The sequence below is a fragment of the Sardina pilchardus genome, chromosome 16, assembly GCF_963854185.1.
Source record: "Sardina pilchardus chromosome 16, fSarPil1.1, whole genome shotgun sequence".
Lineage (NCBI taxonomy): Eukaryota > Metazoa > Chordata > Actinopteri > Clupeiformes > Clupeidae > Sardina > Sardina pilchardus.
The window spans coordinates 9606485-9628345 of record NC_085009.1 but is presented as its reverse complement, the minus strand read 5'-3'; the positions used below and the strand labels follow the sequence as shown (position 1 = coordinate 9628345).

The following is a 21861-nucleotide window of genomic DNA, read 5'->3' as shown; positions in this document are numbered from 1 at the left end:
CTGACTTGATCAAATAGCTTAGTTAGATTATAGTGACCTTTAGGCTGTGTCCAGAAGTCAAGCGTGCACGCTGGATAGTACCTTCTTTCCAGTAGCAGTCTTCCAGTAGCTTGCTCCTCAGTATGCCTCCCTACCTACATTTGGACAGCACTAACTAGTTGGCGTCACGGTCACCTGACTTGGGGAGGGGGGTGTGTTGCATGACGTGTGGAGCTTGACCTGCACTGCGCAATGGATTATGGGATATCTGAGGGCAAAAAAGATGCATCGATGCACGCTTGGAAATCACACCAAACGAAGTACCCAACTAGTGAGGGCGCTTGACTTTCGGACAATTTTCCACCAATTTTCCACCTAGGTGGACAATTAAAGACTTATTCTTATTCTTATTCTTATTCTGACGTAACTTCCGGAAAATGCACACTGCCCAGCGTGTGTACTGATGTTTCAGACACAGCCATAGAAGTGCTCAGAGACTGAAGTTGACCGGTTAGTGTCATACAAAACTTATCTCTACAACTACAGTATGTATGAAGTGAAATGCTGTTTGAGTACTAAAATGGTGTCTCTTATTGAGCCAATCACCCAGGCCAAATATGGTCAATTTCACGTCTCAATTTGTAACCATGTAGTAATAAAATTAGGTCATTTGCATTCGGGAAAACAATCACGTAAGGCAAACGTTATACTTGTACAGTCGCCATTTTACATGTGTCCCCAATACTGCCTTGCCTTGCCCTTGTACTGGTGAGTATGCTCTCAAGTATTTGGTGTGGTAAGTGTAGATCATTACACCACTTCAAACCACTTCTGTTAAGAACTATTTCAAGGAAAACTTTTCATATTAAACTATGTTATTCCCTTAACTAAGACTGGTTCAGCTGGGCCTTCTTTTAGTTTGGTTCAATCTTTGACCCAACTTTTGATTGGGTCTGCCTTGACAGTAAGAGTAAGATACAGCAAATTCTGCATATTGTGAGTTTTAATAATTAATTGAATTTAATTCAACAGTATAATGCAACAAAGTACCAAAACATTTTCTGCCAGAAATGTGAATCCTGTCATTTACACACCTGTATGTGACTCACAATGGGAGGTACATTTTAAAAGCAACTTGGAAGCCCAATGTGAGATCCGGGCCGCTGTCTGTGAGCTGAACTGGCCCAACTATCGTCATGATTATCCTGTAGCGGCGACCAAGCTTAAGCGCTGGGCATCTGTTCGGTACTGTGCTGTGCTCTGAAAGTTCTGATCGGGTGCCAGGTTGATGCGGCGTACGTTGAGGTCTGATGCAAATGTCCGGGCCCGCTGGTAGAAGAAAAGCGACAGCTCGCGGTCCATGAGGAAGTTATGGTAGATGGTGGCCAGACGGGTGCATAGGTTCAGCTGGGCCTTCTTATTGCCCAGATCCATGGCAGCCGCCAAGGCCAGGTGGTAGTATCCAGCTGCATCAAAGGGGTCCTAGGGAAATAATTGGGCTGGTAAGTTTTGTGTGTGTGTGTGTGTGTGTGTTAGCCTGACGAGCCAGACCCACATCAAGATGTATGGTCTGGACACTCACCGTAGACAGGGCTCAATCGAGGGGTGGGATAAACAGTTGTCTTTCAAATTCCCTCCCCGCAATAGGATAACGCTAAACGAATCATCTTCTTGTTTTCAAGTAACAGGATAACCTTCCCTCTCCACGCAATAGGATAACGCTAAACGAATCATCTTCTTGTTTTCAAATAACAGGATGCGTTACCGTCGCAACTTCTGGTCGCATGTCAGTCACCATTATGTTAAGCCCTGTGATTGGGCCGCTGGTGCTGGGGGTTCTCAGCTTCCTGGCTCAATGGATCGTGCCTAGACTGCCCCGCCAGCCAAATTACATTTGCTGCCGCTAGGGGCGTCTAGATTTCTAGGCTATGTGTGTGTGTCTTTACTATCTGAACATGCAAATACACAAGAAAGACCAATCAAACAAGTACTTATTTAATTGACACACACATGTGATTGTGTGGCATGCACATTTTCTCCTTACTTTGACTCCTCATGACCTTAGCTAGGTACAATGTAACCGTTGTTCAGTGTAGTTGTATTCAGCAAAACAGGATTTTGAGCATTCCCCTTCAAAAAAAATAATACAGTGTAACCTTGGATCACAACTGTTTCTCATGCAGACTCCTACCTTGAGGTCATAAAAGATGATGTCCCCTAAAGTCTGGTAGACTCTGACATAGTACAAGGTCTCCTCGTCATACTGTAGCGGTGTGGGACAGAGGGACAGGGCCTTCAGGTAGTGGTGCTCGGCCATCTCAAATTGACCCAGGCAGTGGTACAGCGTGGCCAGGCGATGGAACGCAACCCTCTCGTTCAGATGATCTCCTGCAGCCGACATGTTTCTCATGTGACTATTCATGCATGAAATAAATAGCTACCCCCCCAGTCGAGAAATAGTCCTTAATACTCAATACAGAATAGAGAAAAATATAGTTAATCAAAGCCGTCGATACAAAGAGATTACATATTCACATTTAGCTGTGTTGTGTATTAAATAGGGCTTCCCCGAACCCTATTTAATACACTTCGCCCGCAAAGTTTTCACTTCATGATCCCGAGCCCTATAGTTCTAAACTCAATCCACTACAGTAATCCCATGGGACCTCTAGCGGTCAGTAGAGGTTAGCCCTGTGTGTGGTGCGCCAACAGTCATACCGTGTGAAACGCTGAGGTCCAGTGCGGTCTGGGCGAACTCCACAGCCTCCTCACAGGCTCTCGTCTGCAGCAGGAGCTCAGCCAGTTTATTGCACAACCTCAGCTGGGACTGCACACTGCCTGTCTTCACAGCGATGGGGAGGGCACGATCCTGAACACACACACACACACACACACACACACACGTACGCACGTACGCACGTAGAGGTAAATGGGCCATTAGTTTCACGTTACTGTCCACACGGCACGTGAGCACCCTCATGGTGCTGTAAAGAAATAAACATTTACAAGGCAACTGCAATAAGACTTCAGCTAAAATGTTAAATGGTGAGGTCACTGCAAGCACAAATCACATGAAATCACATGACCCTTTGCAAATGCTGAGGCTGAGGATAAACCATTTGTCCACTCTTTCGTATCTTTCAATAGAAAATAGGTCAGCCACACTTCTCTCTAAATTATTATATATCATTATTATGGATTGCACTTTACTTGAAAGTATCTACATACAGTAAGAGTGGCATGACACTGTCATGAACATATGACATTTGACTAAACCATGACCATACAAAGCGCTGGGAAAAGAGATCACTTCATATTTTTCTGATGCCATCCTACAGTTGCTCATTTGAATGAGTTGACGGTCATATTCCCATTTTCAGTGGTCTCTTCATTTTGAATATGAACGTCAACTGATTCGAATGTCACTCAGCAACTGTAGGATGTCATAGGGAAATGTGCAGTCACTGAAGTGGTTCCAGAGCTGTATGTGATTATGTGAAGTGTGCTGCAAGGTACAGTTCAGTTCAGTTCAGAAAGCTTTATTTGTCCCATTACTGAGCAATTCAGTTTCACAGTACCTCGTCTCCATAAATAGAATAAATAAAAGGTAAAACGACTAAAATATCATAAATAAGAAAGAAGACAGAAACAAATTACAGCAGTCATACGAACGGAGATGGTGTGACCACTATCAACATTTCTAGCCGTTTATTTCTAGGAATAATAATCCTGTACAAAGAATGGGCCATATTCGTGTGGCTTATGTTATGTGTGAAATGGAAATGGAAAGCGTCCCCTAACCCTGTAGAAGCAGACGGCCTTGTCCCTCTCCACCGTGCTGTTGAAGAAGATGTCTCCTGCGGCCTCCAGCAGCTCCAGGATGAACTGAGTGTCGCCCGTGCTCAGTCCCACGTCCTGTGCCACCTGTGAGTCACAACCAGGTCATTCGAACCCCCCCTCTTATTTATCCTCCGAAATGCATCGTTTGTGTGCCTGCTTCGACACAACTTTAACCAAACTGACACAAATACACCGATTTGATCGTGTTAGTGCGTGGTGTGTTTGTGTTTTCTGCAAATTATTTTATCTTATCAAGATGAAAGAACTTAGATTTAGAAGTGTTAGATCATTTCTCTTGTTTTAAGAGCAAATTTCTTATTTTACGTGTTCAACTTTACACTATAATCTTATTTCTAAATTTAATTATATTAATTCAGGAAACCTTGTCAAGTGAAATTATCTTGCTGCATAGACAGATAATTTCACTTGTTTTGAGTACCTTTACCTCAGATTTAGTGTTTTTATTTTGTTTTTAGACACCCCTTTTTTTGCAGTGTACCTGCACGTGGAGCTCCACTAGTTCCGTTTGCCGCAGGATGTGATAGATCTTGCCAGCCTGCAGCCAGGCTCTGGCCTCCTTCCTCTTCATGCCCAGGTCTATGAAGATGCCCAGGCTCTGCTTGGTGTGCTCCAGCGCTGATCTGTTGGCCCTGCAGCACAAAAAACACAACCTCTGAGGCTGAGGCACTTTTAAAGGTGACATAGAATGGAAACCATGTCTGTTTGTCTTGGTTTTGATGAATTAGGAGAGGTTGTGCATAACCAAAGAGATATCATGAATGTGAGGCATGGTCAACAGGACCATTTGAATACCCAGCCTAAATATAAGGTTTTAATTGGGCTTGTACAATTGCAATTGAGTTTATTTTTTTATAAATCAAAGTTGAATATATACTATTTTAACATCAGAGATTCTACAGTATGTCCTCTTTAATAAGACTGACCTGTTTATTATTTTCCCAATAGGAATAAAATACAGGTGCATGCTAACTTATGTTATGTATAAGACATGCATTCTCCTTACAGCATATGAACGTCTACACATGTCAGAAATGTGTTTGCTGTAGAATAGTCATACTGTATATTGTGTGATGTAGAAAAAGGATGATAAACAGGCTTTGGCAATTGTTAGAAACTAACATATAATACAAATCGGTTTGATGCTATATTTTTAAAGTTGTGAGTGAGTGCAATATCTATGTTAACAAAAGCTCACTTTTCTGTGCCCAGCCCTAGGTAGAGTTGACTGATGGTCTCCAAAATGTCTGCCTCCACACTGCGATCCCCCATGTGATGCACCAGAGCCAGTTGGTGTTCATTGTAGATGATGCACTGGGCCTCATTTGGACACACCTGGCCGTACAGGTGACACAAGTGACGAGTGGCCTTGAGCTGACCTGGAAGGAGCGAGGAAGACTTGAGGCAATCCAAATGGTGGAGAATTCTACGGCGGTCAGTAAGTTGACCAAGGGTTTAAGTTGTCCCTTTGGTACTGTAGCATATTCTGTGAATGCTTAAGTGAGCGGCATACAAAAATATTGAAAAAACTTGTTTCACATTGAATTTATCTAATTGAATTTAATGACTGAAGATAGTATGGGAAAAAAAGCAAAATATTTCTAGTTAATGTAACTTCATTTAGTGAATTTCTAATTAATTAATAGTTGAATGTTGGAGGTCATTAGGCATACACTAGATAGAGATTGAGAGAGCTCTATAGATATACAGTACTGTAGATACCTTTATTGTGAGGAATTTAAAGCTCTCTAGTGGACGAACAGAACCTGATTTCAGAACGCTGCGGCGCCACTTACTCTCCGACTGTCCTGCGTGGATGGCGAGCAGCAGGGCCCACTCGTAGTAGACCTTCCCCCTCTCGTGGTAGCCCTGGGCGACGTAGTGCTGACCCAGCTCCAGCAGCACGGTGATGAAGCTCAGCTCGTGGCCGTGCAGCTCGTCCTCCTCCAGCTCGGCGAAGAGCTCCACGGCCTGCACCAGGTGCTCCTCGGCCAGGCTCCGCGCTCGCGCCCTCAGGCACAGGAGGCCCAGGTTGGCCAGCGCCACGGCCCAGTTGTGGCGGTCCTCGAACTCCTCGCACACCTCCGCCGCCGCCCGGTAGCTCTCGGCGGCGTGGCGGAGGTCGCCGGCGCGGCGCAGGGCGACGGCGCGCATGTTGTAGACCACGCCCTCCTGCCGCGTGGTGCAGTGCTCGGGCAGCGAGGCCAGCACGGCGTCCAGCACGCCCAGGGCCACGCGCGGCCGCCCGCCGCACACGTGCAGCCACGCCAGCCAGATCAGGGCGTCCGCCACGTCGCCCTGGCTCACGCCGGGCACCGCCGCCGCCGTCGCCGCCGTCGTCGCGCCCAGGCCCCGGAGGAACGCCCGCATGTAGCCCGCGGCGCGGTCGGTCAGGCCGTGCTGGTGGAACAGCCGGGAGAGGCAGAGCGCGTGGACGTGGGCCAGGGGGAGCTCCGAGCCCTCGCGCGCCAGGTAGACGGCGCGGCTCAGGTAGGGGGCCACCTGAGCGGGCACGGCCACGCCGTAGAGCCGGGGCGCGTTCTCCAGCAGCAGCGAGATGCCGCACAGGCAGTCCGCGAGCGTGGTGGACGCCTGCACCGAGGCCCGGTGCGCCGCGCTCACGGCCAGGTGGGGCAGGCTCAGGTCGCTGTACAGTCTCCCTAGCAACAGGTAGCCGTGGCTACGGATGCCCTGGCAGACTCCCGACAGCTGGCCGGCGAGGATCTGAAACCTCTCCAGGAAGGCCACGGCGCTCGCCGCCTCTCCGAGCTTCAGGTGGAGCTTGGCCATCAGGTAACAGCTCCGCGCCTCGGCTGGCTTGTTGCCGGACAAGATGGCCTTTTTCAGGAGGAACTTGAGCACCTCGGGGTCCTCCGTGCCCGTGATGGCGTTGGGCACGCCCATCAAGAGCGCGGCCATGCGCTCCGACAGGGCGAAGTACTTCTCTGTGTTCTTCTGCGTCAGGTAAACGAGCGTCAGGTTGGCGTAGAGCGCGCACAGCATGGGCATGTCCGAGAAGGAGTCCACGGGGACGCTCAGGGCCTCCTCGTAGTAGACCCGGGCCTGGGAGAACTTGGAGCGGCTGGCGCACATCTGGCCCAGCAGGAAGCAGATCCGGCTCTGGGCCCACGACTGGCGCTTCTTCCGGGCCGTTTCCCGGGCGACGCTCAGGTAGGCCACCAGCTCCTCCTCGTCGGCGTGCCCGCGGAAGCAGGACATGAGGAATTCTGGGTAAGAGGTGTACAGGGAGCGTAGCTCCTCGCGGAAATCGCGGCCGCCCAGGAACAACAGGAGGGAGTGGTGCCCGTCGGTACTGGTGCCCTCTGCTTCGGAGCAGACCGTGAAGGTCGGCATGTCCTTGCTTTCCACCACCTTGTCTGAAGACACCTCAGTTTCATCAGGCTTGTCTGAAGATGACACCGTTCCATCAGACTTTGCCAGACAGTGAAGATAATCCACAATTTTATTTTTCAGTTCCACTTCTGTGTTGGCATTCACATCTCCATCTTCTGGTTGGTGAACTACTAAAACATAACATTCAGGTATTTTGTGACCATTTATCTGCTTTCTATCAGTTGTACAGTATATTAATCCATACATACATATTAATATTATATAGCTCAACAAGAGGTTACTCACAAAATGACTTACTTTTACTTGAGATAGGAAGGGAATCACTGATCAAATCTGGTATAAATAAAACATTAACATGTAACATTAGCAATGATGATATGGCAAAATTCAGTGTTGTAATGTGTCAGACACAAGTAGTACTGTAGATTAGATTTTAGCGGAAGGGCCACAGGCCTTCTCTTCTCTCTCTCAGGCTAGTGTCCTCAGAACTGAGGAAGTTCAGGCAACATTGAGACTGTCTGTAGGCTTTAGATTGGCCCAATCGTTGTCGACTTTGTGTTAGTGTCCTCTCTGTATCTGTTCAAATAGTTCAGCCCAGGTCAGTTGCAGCTTGTGAATCATGATGTCATGTTTAATAATTAATTAAGAATAATTCTTTGTCTGTGCTTGGCCTTTTTCGGCTTTGTAACTAGGTCAAGCCACAAAATAGTCTCTGAATGTAATTAAGTAAGAAGACTAATGTAATTTCATATCGTTTAAATTTATTCTAAATTGAATGATAAGGGAACAAGTTGCATAACATTTGTCAGTTATAAATATGGATTCTTTTGAACTGCTGTATCAGTCCTTGAAGCTTTGAGGCTCGTTCTACAGCTCTGCTAAATAACAAGACATTTCATTACAAGTCGGGTAGAAATTCTAGAAATGTGTATCATTATCTTCACGGATACTCATTCTCCAGTGTGGAACACCCTTAAGATGAGTATCCTTAAGTACTTGTTCCTAATGCCCAATTCTTACCGAGTTGGTAGACAGTCCCAACATCACTCTGGGATGTCTTTTTCAACATGGCAATTGTCTCCTCCTTAATTTTGTCCTGTTCCAGTTTAAGGAACAACCGGTCTTCTGTGCTTAGAAACAGATCTGTTGACCTATAGAGAGTAAATTAAATTAAATGTTTGTTTGTTTTTAATTTTTTAAAAAAAAGGTTATTCAATATCAGACAGTGCTCAATGCCAATTAACTACCAGACATTCAGTATTTTACAGTGACCTATAAAAAGGGAAGGGAAGGTGTGTGAAGTCAGAATGACAGTAAATAATTGGTTGTTCAAGAGGTAACATGCAGATTGTCTCAGTGTTTCAAGTACAAAGATTGAGATAAAAAAGCATTTAAGAGGAACTTTGTATCCATCTTTGTATACAATACTGTACGTGTACTGCCTGCCCTACATACTTACTCACAAAGAGTATCTGCTGGTTTGACCAGATGTATCTGCACCAGTCCTACATCTCCATTGGCCTCCCTCCTCCCTAGGAACCACTGGTAGCAGGACGCCAGCAGCCCCACCGCCGTGATGTGATCCCCTGCCTCAAAGCTCAGCTCGTCCGGAGAGTTGGCGTCATGGTCTGCTGTGGCCACACAGGCACCTGTGGCTGAGAGGGACCAGAGTGATTAGTCTTGAGTGGGGTGAGGCTATACTGAAACGGTAAGACAATACACCTTTACTGTTCAAAGCAGAAACACTCCTTGGTATCTTCTCTGTGTAGAACACATTTTCATTTGCAAGACTGTGTGTTGTCAGGTCCATAAGTGTTTGGACAGATCAATCAAGATGTGCTTGAAGTGTAGACTTTCAGCTTTTAATTTAAGTAGCTGAGTAAAATTATTGCATTAACCATTTTATACATGGTCAACCCTTTTTTTTACAAAATTACGTTTCACATTTTTAACAATGTACACGCATAAAATATATCTTTATAGAATATTTTGTAATATAATAGATACATTTTAAATAGTATGTGTGCACACATAATATGGGTATGGTGTGTGTAACATAAATTATGGCCTTACACGGCCCACTCTTACCAAGATGATAAGGGAAATTGTGAGCGGCTTTTCCATTGCCAACTATGGTTCCTTCAGGACATGACTTTAGAAACCACCTGTAAAAATATATGAAATACCACCTGATAATAACTCCAGCCAAATAAATACAGGAGTTTGCATTGATAAACTTGACCTATAACAGCAGGATACAGCCTTACTTAAATATTGATTATAAGTATCTCAACAGTAGACAGAATTTCCCCGGGGAATGACTACATTCTTGTTGAGCCACAGACACCCTTCATTGTTTTAAAATAACAGGCTGTACCTTTAAGGCAGTGGTGAGATTAAAAAACTTGGGGTAAGGCCCTTATGTAAACATCGAGTGCTGAGGCTTTGTGCGTTAATCTTTCCCTCCTTACTCACTCATAGAAAGGGATGACTGGCTCCAGGGCTGGTTTAGGTTTGGTTCCGCGAGACCCGTCTGCCAAAGACAGCACTGTCCACCCTGAGCCCAGAAAGGGTGGCTCAAAGAGGGCGATGTCGCCCTTCTCCAAATAGAGGTCACTTCCTGACGTTGAGCTGTCAAACATTTGGTTGGACGTGCACGAAGCAAAGAAAGATCCTAATAGACATGCATGAAAACATCTGTTTACTTTGTGTCTGACATGACTGCGTAAGGAGGACTATGAAAATACTACACTGAACATATTGAAAATACTGACAGATTATGAACATACAGACATTGTAGCATAGCGATAGGATCGTTGCTGTTCGATAATGAACACACCTTCTTGCATGAGGATGCCTCTGTACATGTGATTCATGGTCTCCTCTCTGATGGATATTTCTATCCCAGCATCCTCTTGGTCCAGCGAGTTCAGCCAGAAGTCCTGGTCCAGCAGCAAAATCTCCATGCACTGACCCAGCAACCCTGGAGTGTCAGGAGCATACAAAAGTAAAGGAACTTCAGATACAATACCCTACCTTCCACTGATTAATGTGTGTCAATAACTATGAATAACTAAAATTAGCATCAGGTTAGGTACATTTTGCATGAACAACCATATTATAGATTATAATATTAGTATTTCGTAGTATAGTATTGGATTACGAACCCATTTTGTAATATGTGTTGAACTTCCAGATTTCCTCAAAGGTTTTGAAGGTGACATTTATGATGTTGTCGTCACTGTTTATGGTTAACAGATGGGCAGAGAGTTCCTAATAGAAAGATGAAAGACAGAATTGAGTACAGAGACAAAAACTCACATTTGGTAACACTGGCTCTTGAAATGTTTTCATTTTCCAAATAATGGGCGAGTGAATTGTGAGCTGTCAAAACATCTTTGATCCACAAACTGTAACGTGTAGGAAGGAAACTGTTTTGCCCTGCACTCTATTTGAGGTTCTTCCATTTGGTCAGCAGTTTGATCTTTTTAGAGTCAGCAACATATAAATGACATTTCAGATTTTAACTGATGCATATCTTACACCACTGTATCTTATCAGAAAATTCCTTAAAATCACATTACAAAACACATAATTAATTTTAACATCACCTGAACAAAACACCCCCCTCCCCCAACTGTGTATTAAGAAATCCTAAACTTAACACTTAATTTGTCTCCTGAAGTACAGTAGCCTAAGTTCAATTCTCCGTTAATGTACTTGAATCCATGCATAAGTCTTTGAAAAAAAACAAACATATTTTCCTAATTAGATAAAGTTGACGTATATACAATGTTATTGTATAGTGTGTGTGGTTCTTTAATCATGACATGACACATGTAAATGTGTGTGCCATTCTGTGCGACTATGATGAGCATGTCTTATGTTCCGATCCTGAATGGGTCCATTAATGGCTTTCTTAAGTTGGATTGGTGTAGTTTTCTGTGTTGGATGAGCCTTACTAAGAGCAGGGTCGTGACCTTCCCGGGGTCAGCTTCCAGCAGACGGAGCTTCCCTCGCAACACATCCTGTGCCCCCTCGCTGTCAGGAAGCCTGTCCAGCCCTTGCACCATAGCCAGCTGCAAAGACAGCACTGCAACAGGAAATGGCAGCGATCAGATGGACACGTATCTCCCCCCTAAAAGCCACCAAATGAGAATAAATGCCCTCTGCGTCAGGCCCTGACACAACCCCCCGACAGTTAGCAGTGGCCATTCATCTGGTTTTGTAAGTGAGCTCACCCAATTCAGGAACTAGAAATCTAGGTGGCACACAATCCATCATCGAGGTGTGTGTTTAGTAAGTAAAGAGGTCACGCCGGAGTACAACACTCTGTTTGCTTCTTCACTGTTGGCTAATGTTTTAACTACAGTACGGCATTTTAGGAACCTACAGTACATTGCCATCAATAAAGTGATCACAGGATCTTCGTGACCACTATAAAAACAGCTCCACATTCCTCTTTGGAATATATTGACCTAGAAGAAGACCAAGGAGGCCGAAGAGAACAGATGACCTGTATACCTCATATAGTAGTGACCAGAGTTTTATTAATATGAAAAGGCTTAGAACTACAGTGCACATTTTACTCTCATCCACTCTAATCCACAAACATGGGGTCATTACAAGCTTGCTGGTGTATGGTCTGATGCTTCTCTTACTAAACGTAAGAATTAATGAATGACCCATACCAAAAGCCTGCAGGTCCAAGGTATGGTCTTGTTAAACTATGGTCTGTTTTCTGGCTGTGTGTGTGGGTGTGATCATTAACCTCAGGAGACCCAAAGCGGGCATAACAGCACTCGTGTGTTTATAATGAAAACGTATCACAAGTGGTGGACCTGAACTTGTAAATAGTGGCTTGCACGTCACAATGAACGTTAAAGGAATGTCAGAAGTACAGTAAGAATGTTGCTTTTACCAGCAAAGGGGGAAACAGTAACAAATGAGTATTCCTCTTGCACTAGACAGCTTGTCTTGTACATACAGGCTGTGACAGAGAGTTGCCATAAAATGAATGCACTCTACAGTCACAAATTCGAATCAGGCACAGACAATAGGTTCTCTCTACTTACAACACATAAATGTGTTCTCATTTAAAACAGCAAATGTACCGGTCATAAGACATATGGTTATGATAATGGAATCCTACAGTACCAGTGGGTATGTTGTCCTCAGAAGTTGAGCACTGGCGCTTGATGCTTCCAGTGCCTCTTGAAGACTTTTGCTCTGCAATGAAAACACCACAGGCTGTGCCACTTTGTTTCAGAGTAGGCTGCCACTTTATCTCCATGAATACTTATATCCATAGCCTTCTTGTAAAGACTGGCACTGATCAAGTATGCTAAACAAGGTTGATTACTTTGAGATTATGCAATTTATACAGTGCTAGAATAAGATTGGTAGTTAGATTATTTTGCTAATTGGAACATGATAACTTGTGAACCACACATATTTTTAACAGAGTTAATATATCTACAAACATAATCATTTAAGGCTTTGAAGGATTTATAATGACTCCACGAACGACAATGATTCCAGTCCCTGACAGTGTTTGGCTAATGAACCTACCCATGTCCCTGGTGCCGTAGGAGTCCTTATTTAAATCCAGGTCATGGTCCGAATATATCTCTGCTGCAGATAATTCACGACGAAGTCTTCGACCCGTTCGAGCACTTTCATAGTCTACTCCGTTCCCGACTTGAGTAAAGGAATTTCGATGTACAGCTGTTGACATCTTGTTAAGAATGGAAGCGTTTACTGCTGCGTGGGCAAGCGTGTCCTCATCACGCGCTCCTCACACTCACACGAGCGATTCATAAACTAATAGAAACACTGAGGTTGGTACAAGTTGCGGATGTCTTCATTGTGCGCAGTTCGCAGACGAGACGACCATGGCTGGGTTGGTGGTGAGAAGAAAAGCGCACAATTCAGTGACAGCTGCCCAGATGTCTCGCAGCGGTCAACAATTCAACTTTAATTGGCACGGTTCACTCCGATGTTTAGAGACTTTCATAACTGGTTAATGATCACTGACTGAGCAAATAAGCTACCGCTAAAGTAGTCTGCGTGTATTTTCCCCCAATTTCTTTTAACAGCGCCTAAGCTTTTCCTAGACATGGCGTAACGCCCATTTGATCTGACCGTAGAATGGCACCAGTAGGCCTACCCTTAAACACATTAATCTATAGGCTACGAACTTCCTTTCTCTTAAGTTATCATACTTTTTAGCCTATGCTTTTTTCCATTCAGTTTATCCTGAAACAGTTATCCAATTTAGGCTATACTTTCCACACGAAATCCAGACTAAAAAGGAGGCCTAGATTATATTCAGTTGTGTTTAGTCTAGGCCTACTGTGAATCAAACCACTCATGCTTAATAAAATGTGGCAAACATTTTATTGGAAATTTGAAGGCACATGGATAATAAAACATTGCAGTTATCATCCCCTCCTGTTGGTGTCAGTATAGGGTCACAAATATGTTCTCCCCATGTCACTGTAGACGAAGAAACTATTTTTGCCCAATCCTCTTTCAGGAAAGACCCAGAACTTGCAGTGTTGACATTCACGTGAGGGTAGTCTCTGGGGTAGTCTACTTCAAATGATGGGATCTGTAGTAGGTTAAGTTACAATACAAGTTTGGACTTCAGTCTAAATCAAACGCCTTCTAGAGTGCTCGTGTCAGTGCAACATTTACCTAAATTGAACATGTTGCTTTACGCTTCAGCAGTGTATTGTAGTTAACATCACCGTCTGTGTAGTCTTGTGGAATCTTAATTTGATTAGGTAGGAGGCTAACATGGTCTCTATGGGTAACATTGCTTTTGTGCTAGCTACCTAAAGTTTGCTGCGTCTTTGCCCTGCATATTTTGATTCTAAAAGGGCTAAATAATGTCTCTGCTGGAGTCGGAGTCGGAGGAGAATACCCCGCTTCTGAAAGGCGACGTCGACAGGTGAGTATTTTATCGATTATCCAGCTGTCTAACCCCAGTTAGCCATGGCTAACGCCACAGTGCACTCCAAACCTGACCTTTTCGGCCAGCTGACACTGCTGTAAATCGCTAACTTCTGAGATGTTTAGGTCGTGTGACCATAATGCATTATTAACTTAACCTTGTGCGTGTAGAGATTCTGTCTCACACCCTGCAAGTGTGTCTCATACAGTATCTTGCAGCCACTAAGAATTGCACTACTGTACCTTCAAAGTAACTGCACACTAGGCTCGTGTGCGGATAGATCATATTGGTAGACAACGCTGAAGTAATCGAACCGAAAGTAGCCAGACGATGCAATGATTGGTTCAGTGCCGATGCTGTTTACAAACATTCATCCTTTCTGTCTGTAGTGATGATGACGCGTACAAGAACAGGTGGAGGTCCATTCGGGTCATGTACTTCACCATGTTTCTCAGCAGTGTTGGTATGTCACGTTCACCCCTGCCATGAGTCATATGTCATAAATGTCGCGGCCGACTTGGCCGTCTGGTAAACTAAGAGTATTTGGAGACCCATTTTCCAAATAGACTTTAAGCTTCATTTTTAAAAACTTGCTAGAACATTTTGACTTAATTCTATTAGTCATATTAAGTAGACCTACATATTCAACTTTAGAGGTGACATGTGTCTACTGTAGTGCTAAGCATGTTTTGTTGTATTGTTATGCATTGAAATACAAAATACTTTTTCTCCAGGTTTCACTATTGTGATTACATCTATATGGCCTTTTCTGCAGAGGGTAAGAGAGAGAGAACATCAACTTCATCCGTCTTGTGTATTATTGTTAGAGTCTCACTAGAACATTCACTCTAAGAAATTGTGGTTTAAATTTGACTCTGAGATTTGAATGTTGAAGCAGAAGTAGGAATATGCTTAGAGCAAATAAAAAAAAGGAACCGAAAGTTTCTTTTCCTCAGTAGAAACTTAAAGAAGTGGCCTTCTGTACTAGACTGCCTTCAAGTTGCAGTCACTCACCTGACAAAAACAAAGGCTGCATTCACTAGAGCCATGTGTGAATACTATGGTGCTTCTTTTTACTGCTTGAGGGAAAAGGCAAGAAAATGAATGAGGAGAGAAGTAAAATATTCACACAGATATGCAGCCTCAATCGAACTGATAACATGATGGTGGGTGTGTTATGGAATAAATTTACAGAATGTGATGCATTTTCACATCATTATTTAATAACTGCCGCATTTTGTGATGAACTGCTTAAATCCAATATGGAATACACTTTACCACATTATGTATATAAGTTATGACGGTTGCGGTTGTTATTACAAAATATGTATGTTGCAAAAATGGGTGCATCATATATTAACCAACCAAGTTTATAGCAATCTTCATTGCTACAAACAGCATGACAATGGCTTTCCAGTTCTAAAAGCTACAGTGATGATAAATACCTCTCCTCATGTGAGAAGAGTAACTTCCATTTCTCCATCGCTGTCTCCCCAGATTGATGCCACTGCAGACGGCAGTTTTCTTGGCTGGGTGGTGGCGGCCTACAGCCTGGGTCAGATGGTGGCCTCTCCCCTTTTTGGCCTCTGGTCCAATCACAGGCCCCGCAGGGAGCCGCTGGTCTGCTCCATATTAATCAATGTCTCGGCTAACATCTATTATACGTACTTGTACCTGCCTTCATCTGAGAACAAGTACCATATGCTCATGGCGCGAACATTTGTGGGATTCGGGGCAGGTTGGTTGATCAGGAGTCTTCAGTCCTAAAATTGTGTAGATAATCTGAATGCTTTGTTTATAGCATACAATGATATGATCTCTGGTAATGCCCTGTAGGTAATGTGGCGGTGGTGAGGGCATATGTCGCTGGAGCCACGTCACTGAAGGAGAGGACAAGTGCCATGGCCAACATGAGTGCATGCCAGGCTCTGGGCTTCATCCTTGGCCCAGGTTTGTACATGTGGAATTATGGGTAGGGGTTTTGAACACAAGATGGAAATGGTACCTGTTGGGTACCTTGTTTTAGCCTGGATGCCAGACCGAAGTTTAGCCCCGCCTCCATTCTTTTTCTGCAGGGAACTTCGGTCTGGCACTGCTCCGTTCAGCTGCTACTATTCGAGATACACTTCTGCTCGGACCAATCACATTTCACAGGGCGGGCTTTACGTGATGATTGACATATGAACAGCAGTGACGTTCACGGCTGCATGCGTCCTCGTTCAACGAGTTGGGTGTGAGACCATGTTCGCTTAGGTTGATTTTGATTGCAACAGAAACGCTATGGCTATGAATGCATAATTTGTTCATGCAGTTTGGCCTTTCGTTTATCTTAGCTATTGAAACGGAGGTTTTATCACGGATTCGCACAACTATTTCTGAACACTTAGACCAACGAGGATATGTGGGAAAACTTCAGTTTCACTTTCACCCAGTTAAAACAGCATGTTTGGGTGATGTTGTTCCCGTTTGTTTAAAAATGTCTGTTTGCTCGTTGGGTTAACGACACACTTCCCCAGCTGTTCATTGCATACAGTTTGAAGGAATTATTTTTAAAAACGAAGGAGGATGTTTTCCATAGCCTACCCTGCTACATATTTCTGTCTTAGTTTTCGCAGATACTGACAGCCAATAACTTGTTCTGTTTGGTTTGGTCTATCCAATGAGTGCAGCGCTATCCCCCCCGCACTGTATCGGTTGAATCACGCCCCATAATCGCAGCCGAATGGAGCAGTTTCAGACTCATATTCTGATAAGAATTGAGTATGACGTCGTCAGGCTAACCTTGTTTCACATTTTAAACCAATATATTGGTATCGGTGCCTGATGTTTGGTAAGTTGAGAGAAGCGTACAGAAGGACAACCTGGTTAAGTTTAAGATGATATCAATCCATAGTCAATGTGTATGCAGCGTTACCACTGGTTGTAGATATCTACTGAAAGATGACATTTTTCTCATTGGGTTGTGACTGCAGCTCTGCAAGCAGCTCTATCAGTGATTGGCGAGACCGGCTGGTCTGTGGACCTCATTCGCTTGGAGTTCAACATGTACACCGCTCCAGCCCTGCTAGCAGCATGCTTTGGCATCATCAACATCCTCCTGGTAATCCTGGTGCTGAGGTGAGATGCTGCCTGCCTGTCCCTTTAAAATGTTCTTTGGTATTGCAGTTATGTTGTTTATGGTATGGATTCAATAGCTTTGACAGTCATAGCAGCCATTTTCTTGGTGCTAGTGGCCGTTTTTAATTCTTTGTCATTTAACTCATGGGACTCCAAGTTAAATGCCAGGCAAAGCCTGTCTTAACTAACACTAATTCAGTTACTAGGCAACATGTATTTGCTAATTTAATGCATGAAGTACGATCCTAAGTATTAACATGGGTGGGTCAGCTGCATGCTCTAACAAGCCACATGATGGCCTTGGTTCGTATACGAGAGTCGACACTTAACGCCCGTTAACTGATTTTGTGCTTTTCTTGGGATTGGAGACCTTTTATTCGCTCATTTAAGTGGACCTCTGGTCATCTTGTATCAGGCTACTGTATTTGGTATCATCTTTCCAAATTCATTTTGATGGCATATGGTCATGAAGGACAAATCAACACGTCGTGTTCATTCAGGATATGTACTATGCAGTTCTGTGTTCTGGTAGGGACGCACAACAAAAAACGAAAGGAAACCTTTCATAGTATGCCATTGCTGATTGCCAGAACACACCAGCTAGCAGGGTTCTTGTCGTTTTACAGCTGGCGGTATTTGAAAGGCCCTCTGGGTGACTAGCTCATTCACAAGTTTCAGAGCCAAATACCATAGTGCTGCTTTAATGTTTCACACGTTGTTGCGTCATTGCGTTTGTTTGCCTAATAGAGAACATCGTGTTGATGACCACGGAAGGCAGATACGATCAATCAACTATGTCTCAGAGGGTAAAACTGAAAATCAATATATATTGTTGTAGATGTTACAAACTTTACAATGTCTTTCTGGATAGAGCATGATATTTCTAATCTGTGAAGCTAATGATACACAAGGCAACTTTTCAAGCAATGTTGCTGGGCAAAGTATTGTGGTCCTGTTATGTTCTGATTCCCAAGAACTTTAATCATCAGTAGGCACATTTACCTGATCATCCCATCAGAACACATGGAACTGGTTATGTGGTTGCCCAGTAACATCACTCAAAAAGTTGACCCATGTATCCTTTAGGGAGTTATTCTGAGTGGTGCTTTACAAAGCATAGGTAGATATTAATTATCATTCAAAAAACATAGAACATAATGTAGGTTGTCACTGCGTTTTAGAAAAGGACATACAAACACTCATTTTGAGCAGATATTTGTATTCCAATTACTTGCAATATAGGTAAACTCTTCATTTATCTAGCATGTTTGTGCTCGCAGGATATGATATTGGTGTTTGTTGCCAGTGACTAATTTGTGCACGTGTCGTGGGATTCTGTCTTTAACTGTCTGTCCCTTGGTACCTCAGAACGGATGACCGTTCCTTTAGATGTTGAGGGGGACATTGACCAGATCGCTGTGGTGACCTCCAACATCCTGTTCTTCATCATCCTCTTCATATTCGCCGTATTTGAAACGTATGTCCTGTGTCAAACCTTCATTATTCATTAACGTTATTCTATATAATATATATATATATATATATATATATACTGTATATAAAACCCACATATTAACAACATACATCAACATGAGTGTACTTATTGCAACGTTTTATCTTTGTCTCTCTTGTGTTTTTTGTCTCCATGTGTAGTATATCCACACCTTTGTCGATGGACATGTTTGCATGGACCAGGAGACAGGCCGTTTTGTATAATGGGATTATACTGGCCTGCATTGGCTTTGAGTCCATCCTGGTCTTCCTCGCAGTGAAGGTCATCTCCCAGAGGTACGTGGAATTGAGGGAAGGGATCAAACATTCTGTTAACTGTAAAGCTAAGCTGCAACTTCTGCATGGTAGCTGTGTACGGCTGTTGGGTGCAGATGCCTCACATAGAATGAACAATTCTGGAAGGACGATCTACAGATGTTGAGACTAGATAAGATAAAATGCCAAGAAAGAAGTGATGTTTGTCGGAACAGTTGTCATTTTATAATCTAAAAAAACACCTCAGCTTCCTCTCTGAATTAGTATGAATGAACAGCATGATTCATTTAACTCAGGAGAGCTGTAGCTTCCCCTTTCTGTAAATAGATAACAAAACCAGGTGTTGTGTGGTAAATAGAGGGAACAACATGATTTATTTAATTTACCCTTGGGGTTATGGTGTCTGTGTCAGGTGTCACTTTGACAACCAGAAACAGTTGAAGTCTTGGAAATTAGTCTTCATTAAAATGCTATGCACTATGCTGGGTAAATCAGCATCATTAATTTAACCTGTATCCATCTGTGTTCTATGTCAGGGTTGGGGATCGGCCAGTGCTTCTGGGAGGTCTTGCCATCATCTTCTGTGGCTTCTTCATCCTTCTTCCCTGGGGCAACCAGTACCCCAAGATTCAGTGGGCAGGTAGGCAGCACAAGACTAATTCCCTCCCTAAGTATATAACATGTATAAATCAGCCAGTTCTAACAAGAAGAGCAGGGTTGTTAGCCTAGAAATCTAGACGCACCCTAGCAGCCAAAAATACTATGGTATGTAATCAAAGTACAGAGATGACACATTAACTGAAAGAATGTATTATGAAGTATTGCGTGGAAATTGTTTGCACTTCACATATACATTTCATTTAATATTCAGAAGTCAAAATAAGTATTGGCATCATCTAAAAGTTTTAGTATTTGTTTTATACTAAATACTTACCTAGTTCAGTTGTATTCCTCAGTTTGTTACATCCTCCTCTCTAGTAGACTAGACTAGTACACATGGGGTGCGTTTCATGCAGCGTTTATACGTCCTCCCTCGCTCCTCGATGCCTCGATCCTCACTGATCTACATAAAGAATGATGGGGGGGAAACAATGGGATAGTCTATCCAGTGTTAGTTATAGATCAGTGGGAACGCCCCTCGAGGATCGAGCATTGAGGATCGAGGAGGCATGATGAGAGGCACCCATGGTCCTTGGTCACGCGTTCACATTTTGTGTCTCTGGTGTGTATTCCTCGTCTCCTAGTTTTTGAAACTATGTTTGTCACATGAGCATCTTGAAGGTGACACAGCTGTGTTTGTGTCGACATTAGCTTTGGAATGCCTTGTCAGAGATAAGGGCTATTAGTTGGTCTTTTTTGTCACAGAATGTCTCTTGCAATTTTGCGGTCTTCTTTTGCACGCTGTGTTATTTTGTGATGTCTTTCATGACAAGATGGCTATTTTCAGCACTCTGTTGTTACAGTGATGTCCATAATAACTGTGAAGATGGAGTTCTGGGGGTACAAATCTAGCAGTGTAAAGGGAGATGTTGTTACATAACTGATCTTTTTGTGTATATTAACATTAGTCCAAATGTAGTTGGATACAAGGTTGAAACTTAACATACCTGACGAAGACCATTAAACTGGGATTATGTAAGACAGTGGGCGGATATCTTTCCTATGTAACTTAATATCCCTTTCATAGGGAAAGCTTAATATCCCTTTTATGGGCTTTTTCATTTAAGTGATTGTATGATCTTTATTTTAATATCCTTCTTTATACCGTTATATTCTCAATGTTTTCTCCACTTAGTACATTTTGATCTCTCCAAATCACCACCACCATCACCGTAACATATTATAAACCTGTACTTTAAAACTCCATTTCATCGCTCTGTCTCCTGCACACACACAGACGTCCACAACAGCAGCCGTACCCAGCAGGTAATCGACACCGCAGCGTTGGCGCCCAACGCCACCGTGGAGTACACAGGCTGCCCGGCCGAACAGTCCTGGTGCCTGTACACGCCCGCCATCCACCTGGCCCAGTACATCATCTCCAACTTCCTCATCGGAGTGGGCTTCTCGGCCTGCAACGTCATGTCTTACACGCTCTACTCGAAGATACTGGGGCCTAAGCCACAGGTACTACTACACACACACACACACACACACACACACACACACACACCACGGCATGCCTCCCTCTGTTCCAAAATGCACACATTGTTAGGCATTCAGGTGTTCATGGGAAGTCCATTTCCATGAAGTACAAGTAATCCAAAATAAACACAACATTGTCCCAGAAGCATACAAATCGACTGACTGCATGACCTATAGCATAAAACACAGTCAGCCCATGTTCATTGAGAGCTTAAAGCAATAGTTCGGAATTTTGGACATAGGACCTCATTTCCAACTCAGTCTGGGTGATATAGGTCGGTGAAGACCATTTTCAGTGAATTTCTGCCCTTCCTATGACTTGCAGCGTTCATCTCGCGCTAATCTGGTGCCAAGATAACGCAAGTCAACGGTAACATCCAGCCTGCCACTGAAAACACTCCACAGAACACCCGAAACAAATACATTTTAACGTCAGACTATCGATGCACATGCCTAGTGTTGATAGAACCATGTTAGAAATAAAACGAACCTTGCATCACATTGCAATAGCCTACTTTGTTCCCTGTATGGCAGTGGCGGATTGATATTGAGAAACTAGTCCCTCAAAATGTAATAAATCATTGAGTTGCAAGGTTAGTTTTATTTCTAAAATTATTCTATCAACACGGACATGTATATCGATAGTCCGACGATTTAATTGACTTGTCTCGGGTGTGCGGTGA

The 21861-nt window shown here is 43.6% G+C and overlaps 2 protein-coding genes across 3 annotated transcripts in view; one reads left to right on the top strand and one right to left on the bottom strand.

Moving 5' to 3' along the window:
• Window positions 1–964: 964 nt before the first annotated feature.
• Window positions 965–13160, bottom strand: LOC134059683 (SH3 domain and tetratricopeptide repeat-containing protein 1). Of its 2 annotated transcripts, none has more exons than XM_062516137.1 (17): window positions 12763–13160; window positions 12349–12420; window positions 11154–11284; window positions 10359–10464; window positions 10031–10174; window positions 9667–9865; window positions 9280–9356; window positions 8651–8846; window positions 8212–8342; window positions 7489–7524; window positions 5634–7361; window positions 5036–5216; window positions 4319–4469; window positions 3781–3903; window positions 2698–2848; window positions 2171–2367; window positions 965–1461 (listed from the first exon to the last, which is right to left on the bottom strand). In XM_062516137.1, exons 1-17 carry the CDS (start codon window positions 12926–12928, stop codon window positions 1180–1182), a joined length of 4071 nt encoding a protein of 1356 aa, XP_062372121.1. In that variant the 5' UTR covers window positions 12929–13160; the 3' UTR covers window positions 965–1179. The 2 variants fall into 2 exon arrangements, with proteins under 2 accessions (XP_062372121.1, XP_062372122.1); XM_062516138.1 differs by having other exon boundaries at window positions 5634–7358.
• Window positions 13161–13742: 582 nt separating this feature from the next.
• mfsd8 (major facilitator superfamily domain containing 8) overlaps window positions 13743–21861 on the top strand; it is a 9998-nt gene continuing 1879 nt past the window's right edge. The window contains exons 1-11 of the mRNA XM_062515713.1: window positions 13743–14146; window positions 14539–14612; window positions 14884–14927; window positions 15647–15887; window positions 15986–16099; window positions 17122–17266; window positions 18014–18072; window positions 18635–18743; window positions 18920–19054; window positions 19570–19673; window positions 20931–21160. Coding sequence (XP_062371697.1) covers window positions 14085–14146; window positions 14539–14612; window positions 14884–14927; window positions 15647–15887; window positions 15986–16099; window positions 17122–17266; window positions 18014–18072; window positions 18635–18743; window positions 18920–19054; window positions 19570–19673; window positions 20931–21160 — 1317 coding nt within the window. The 5' untranslated portion in view covers window positions 13743–14084. The remainder of the gene's footprint in view (window positions 14147–14538; window positions 14613–14883; window positions 14928–15646; window positions 15888–15985; window positions 16100–17121; window positions 17267–18013; window positions 18073–18634; window positions 18744–18919; window positions 19055–19569; window positions 19674–20930; window positions 21161–21861) is intronic.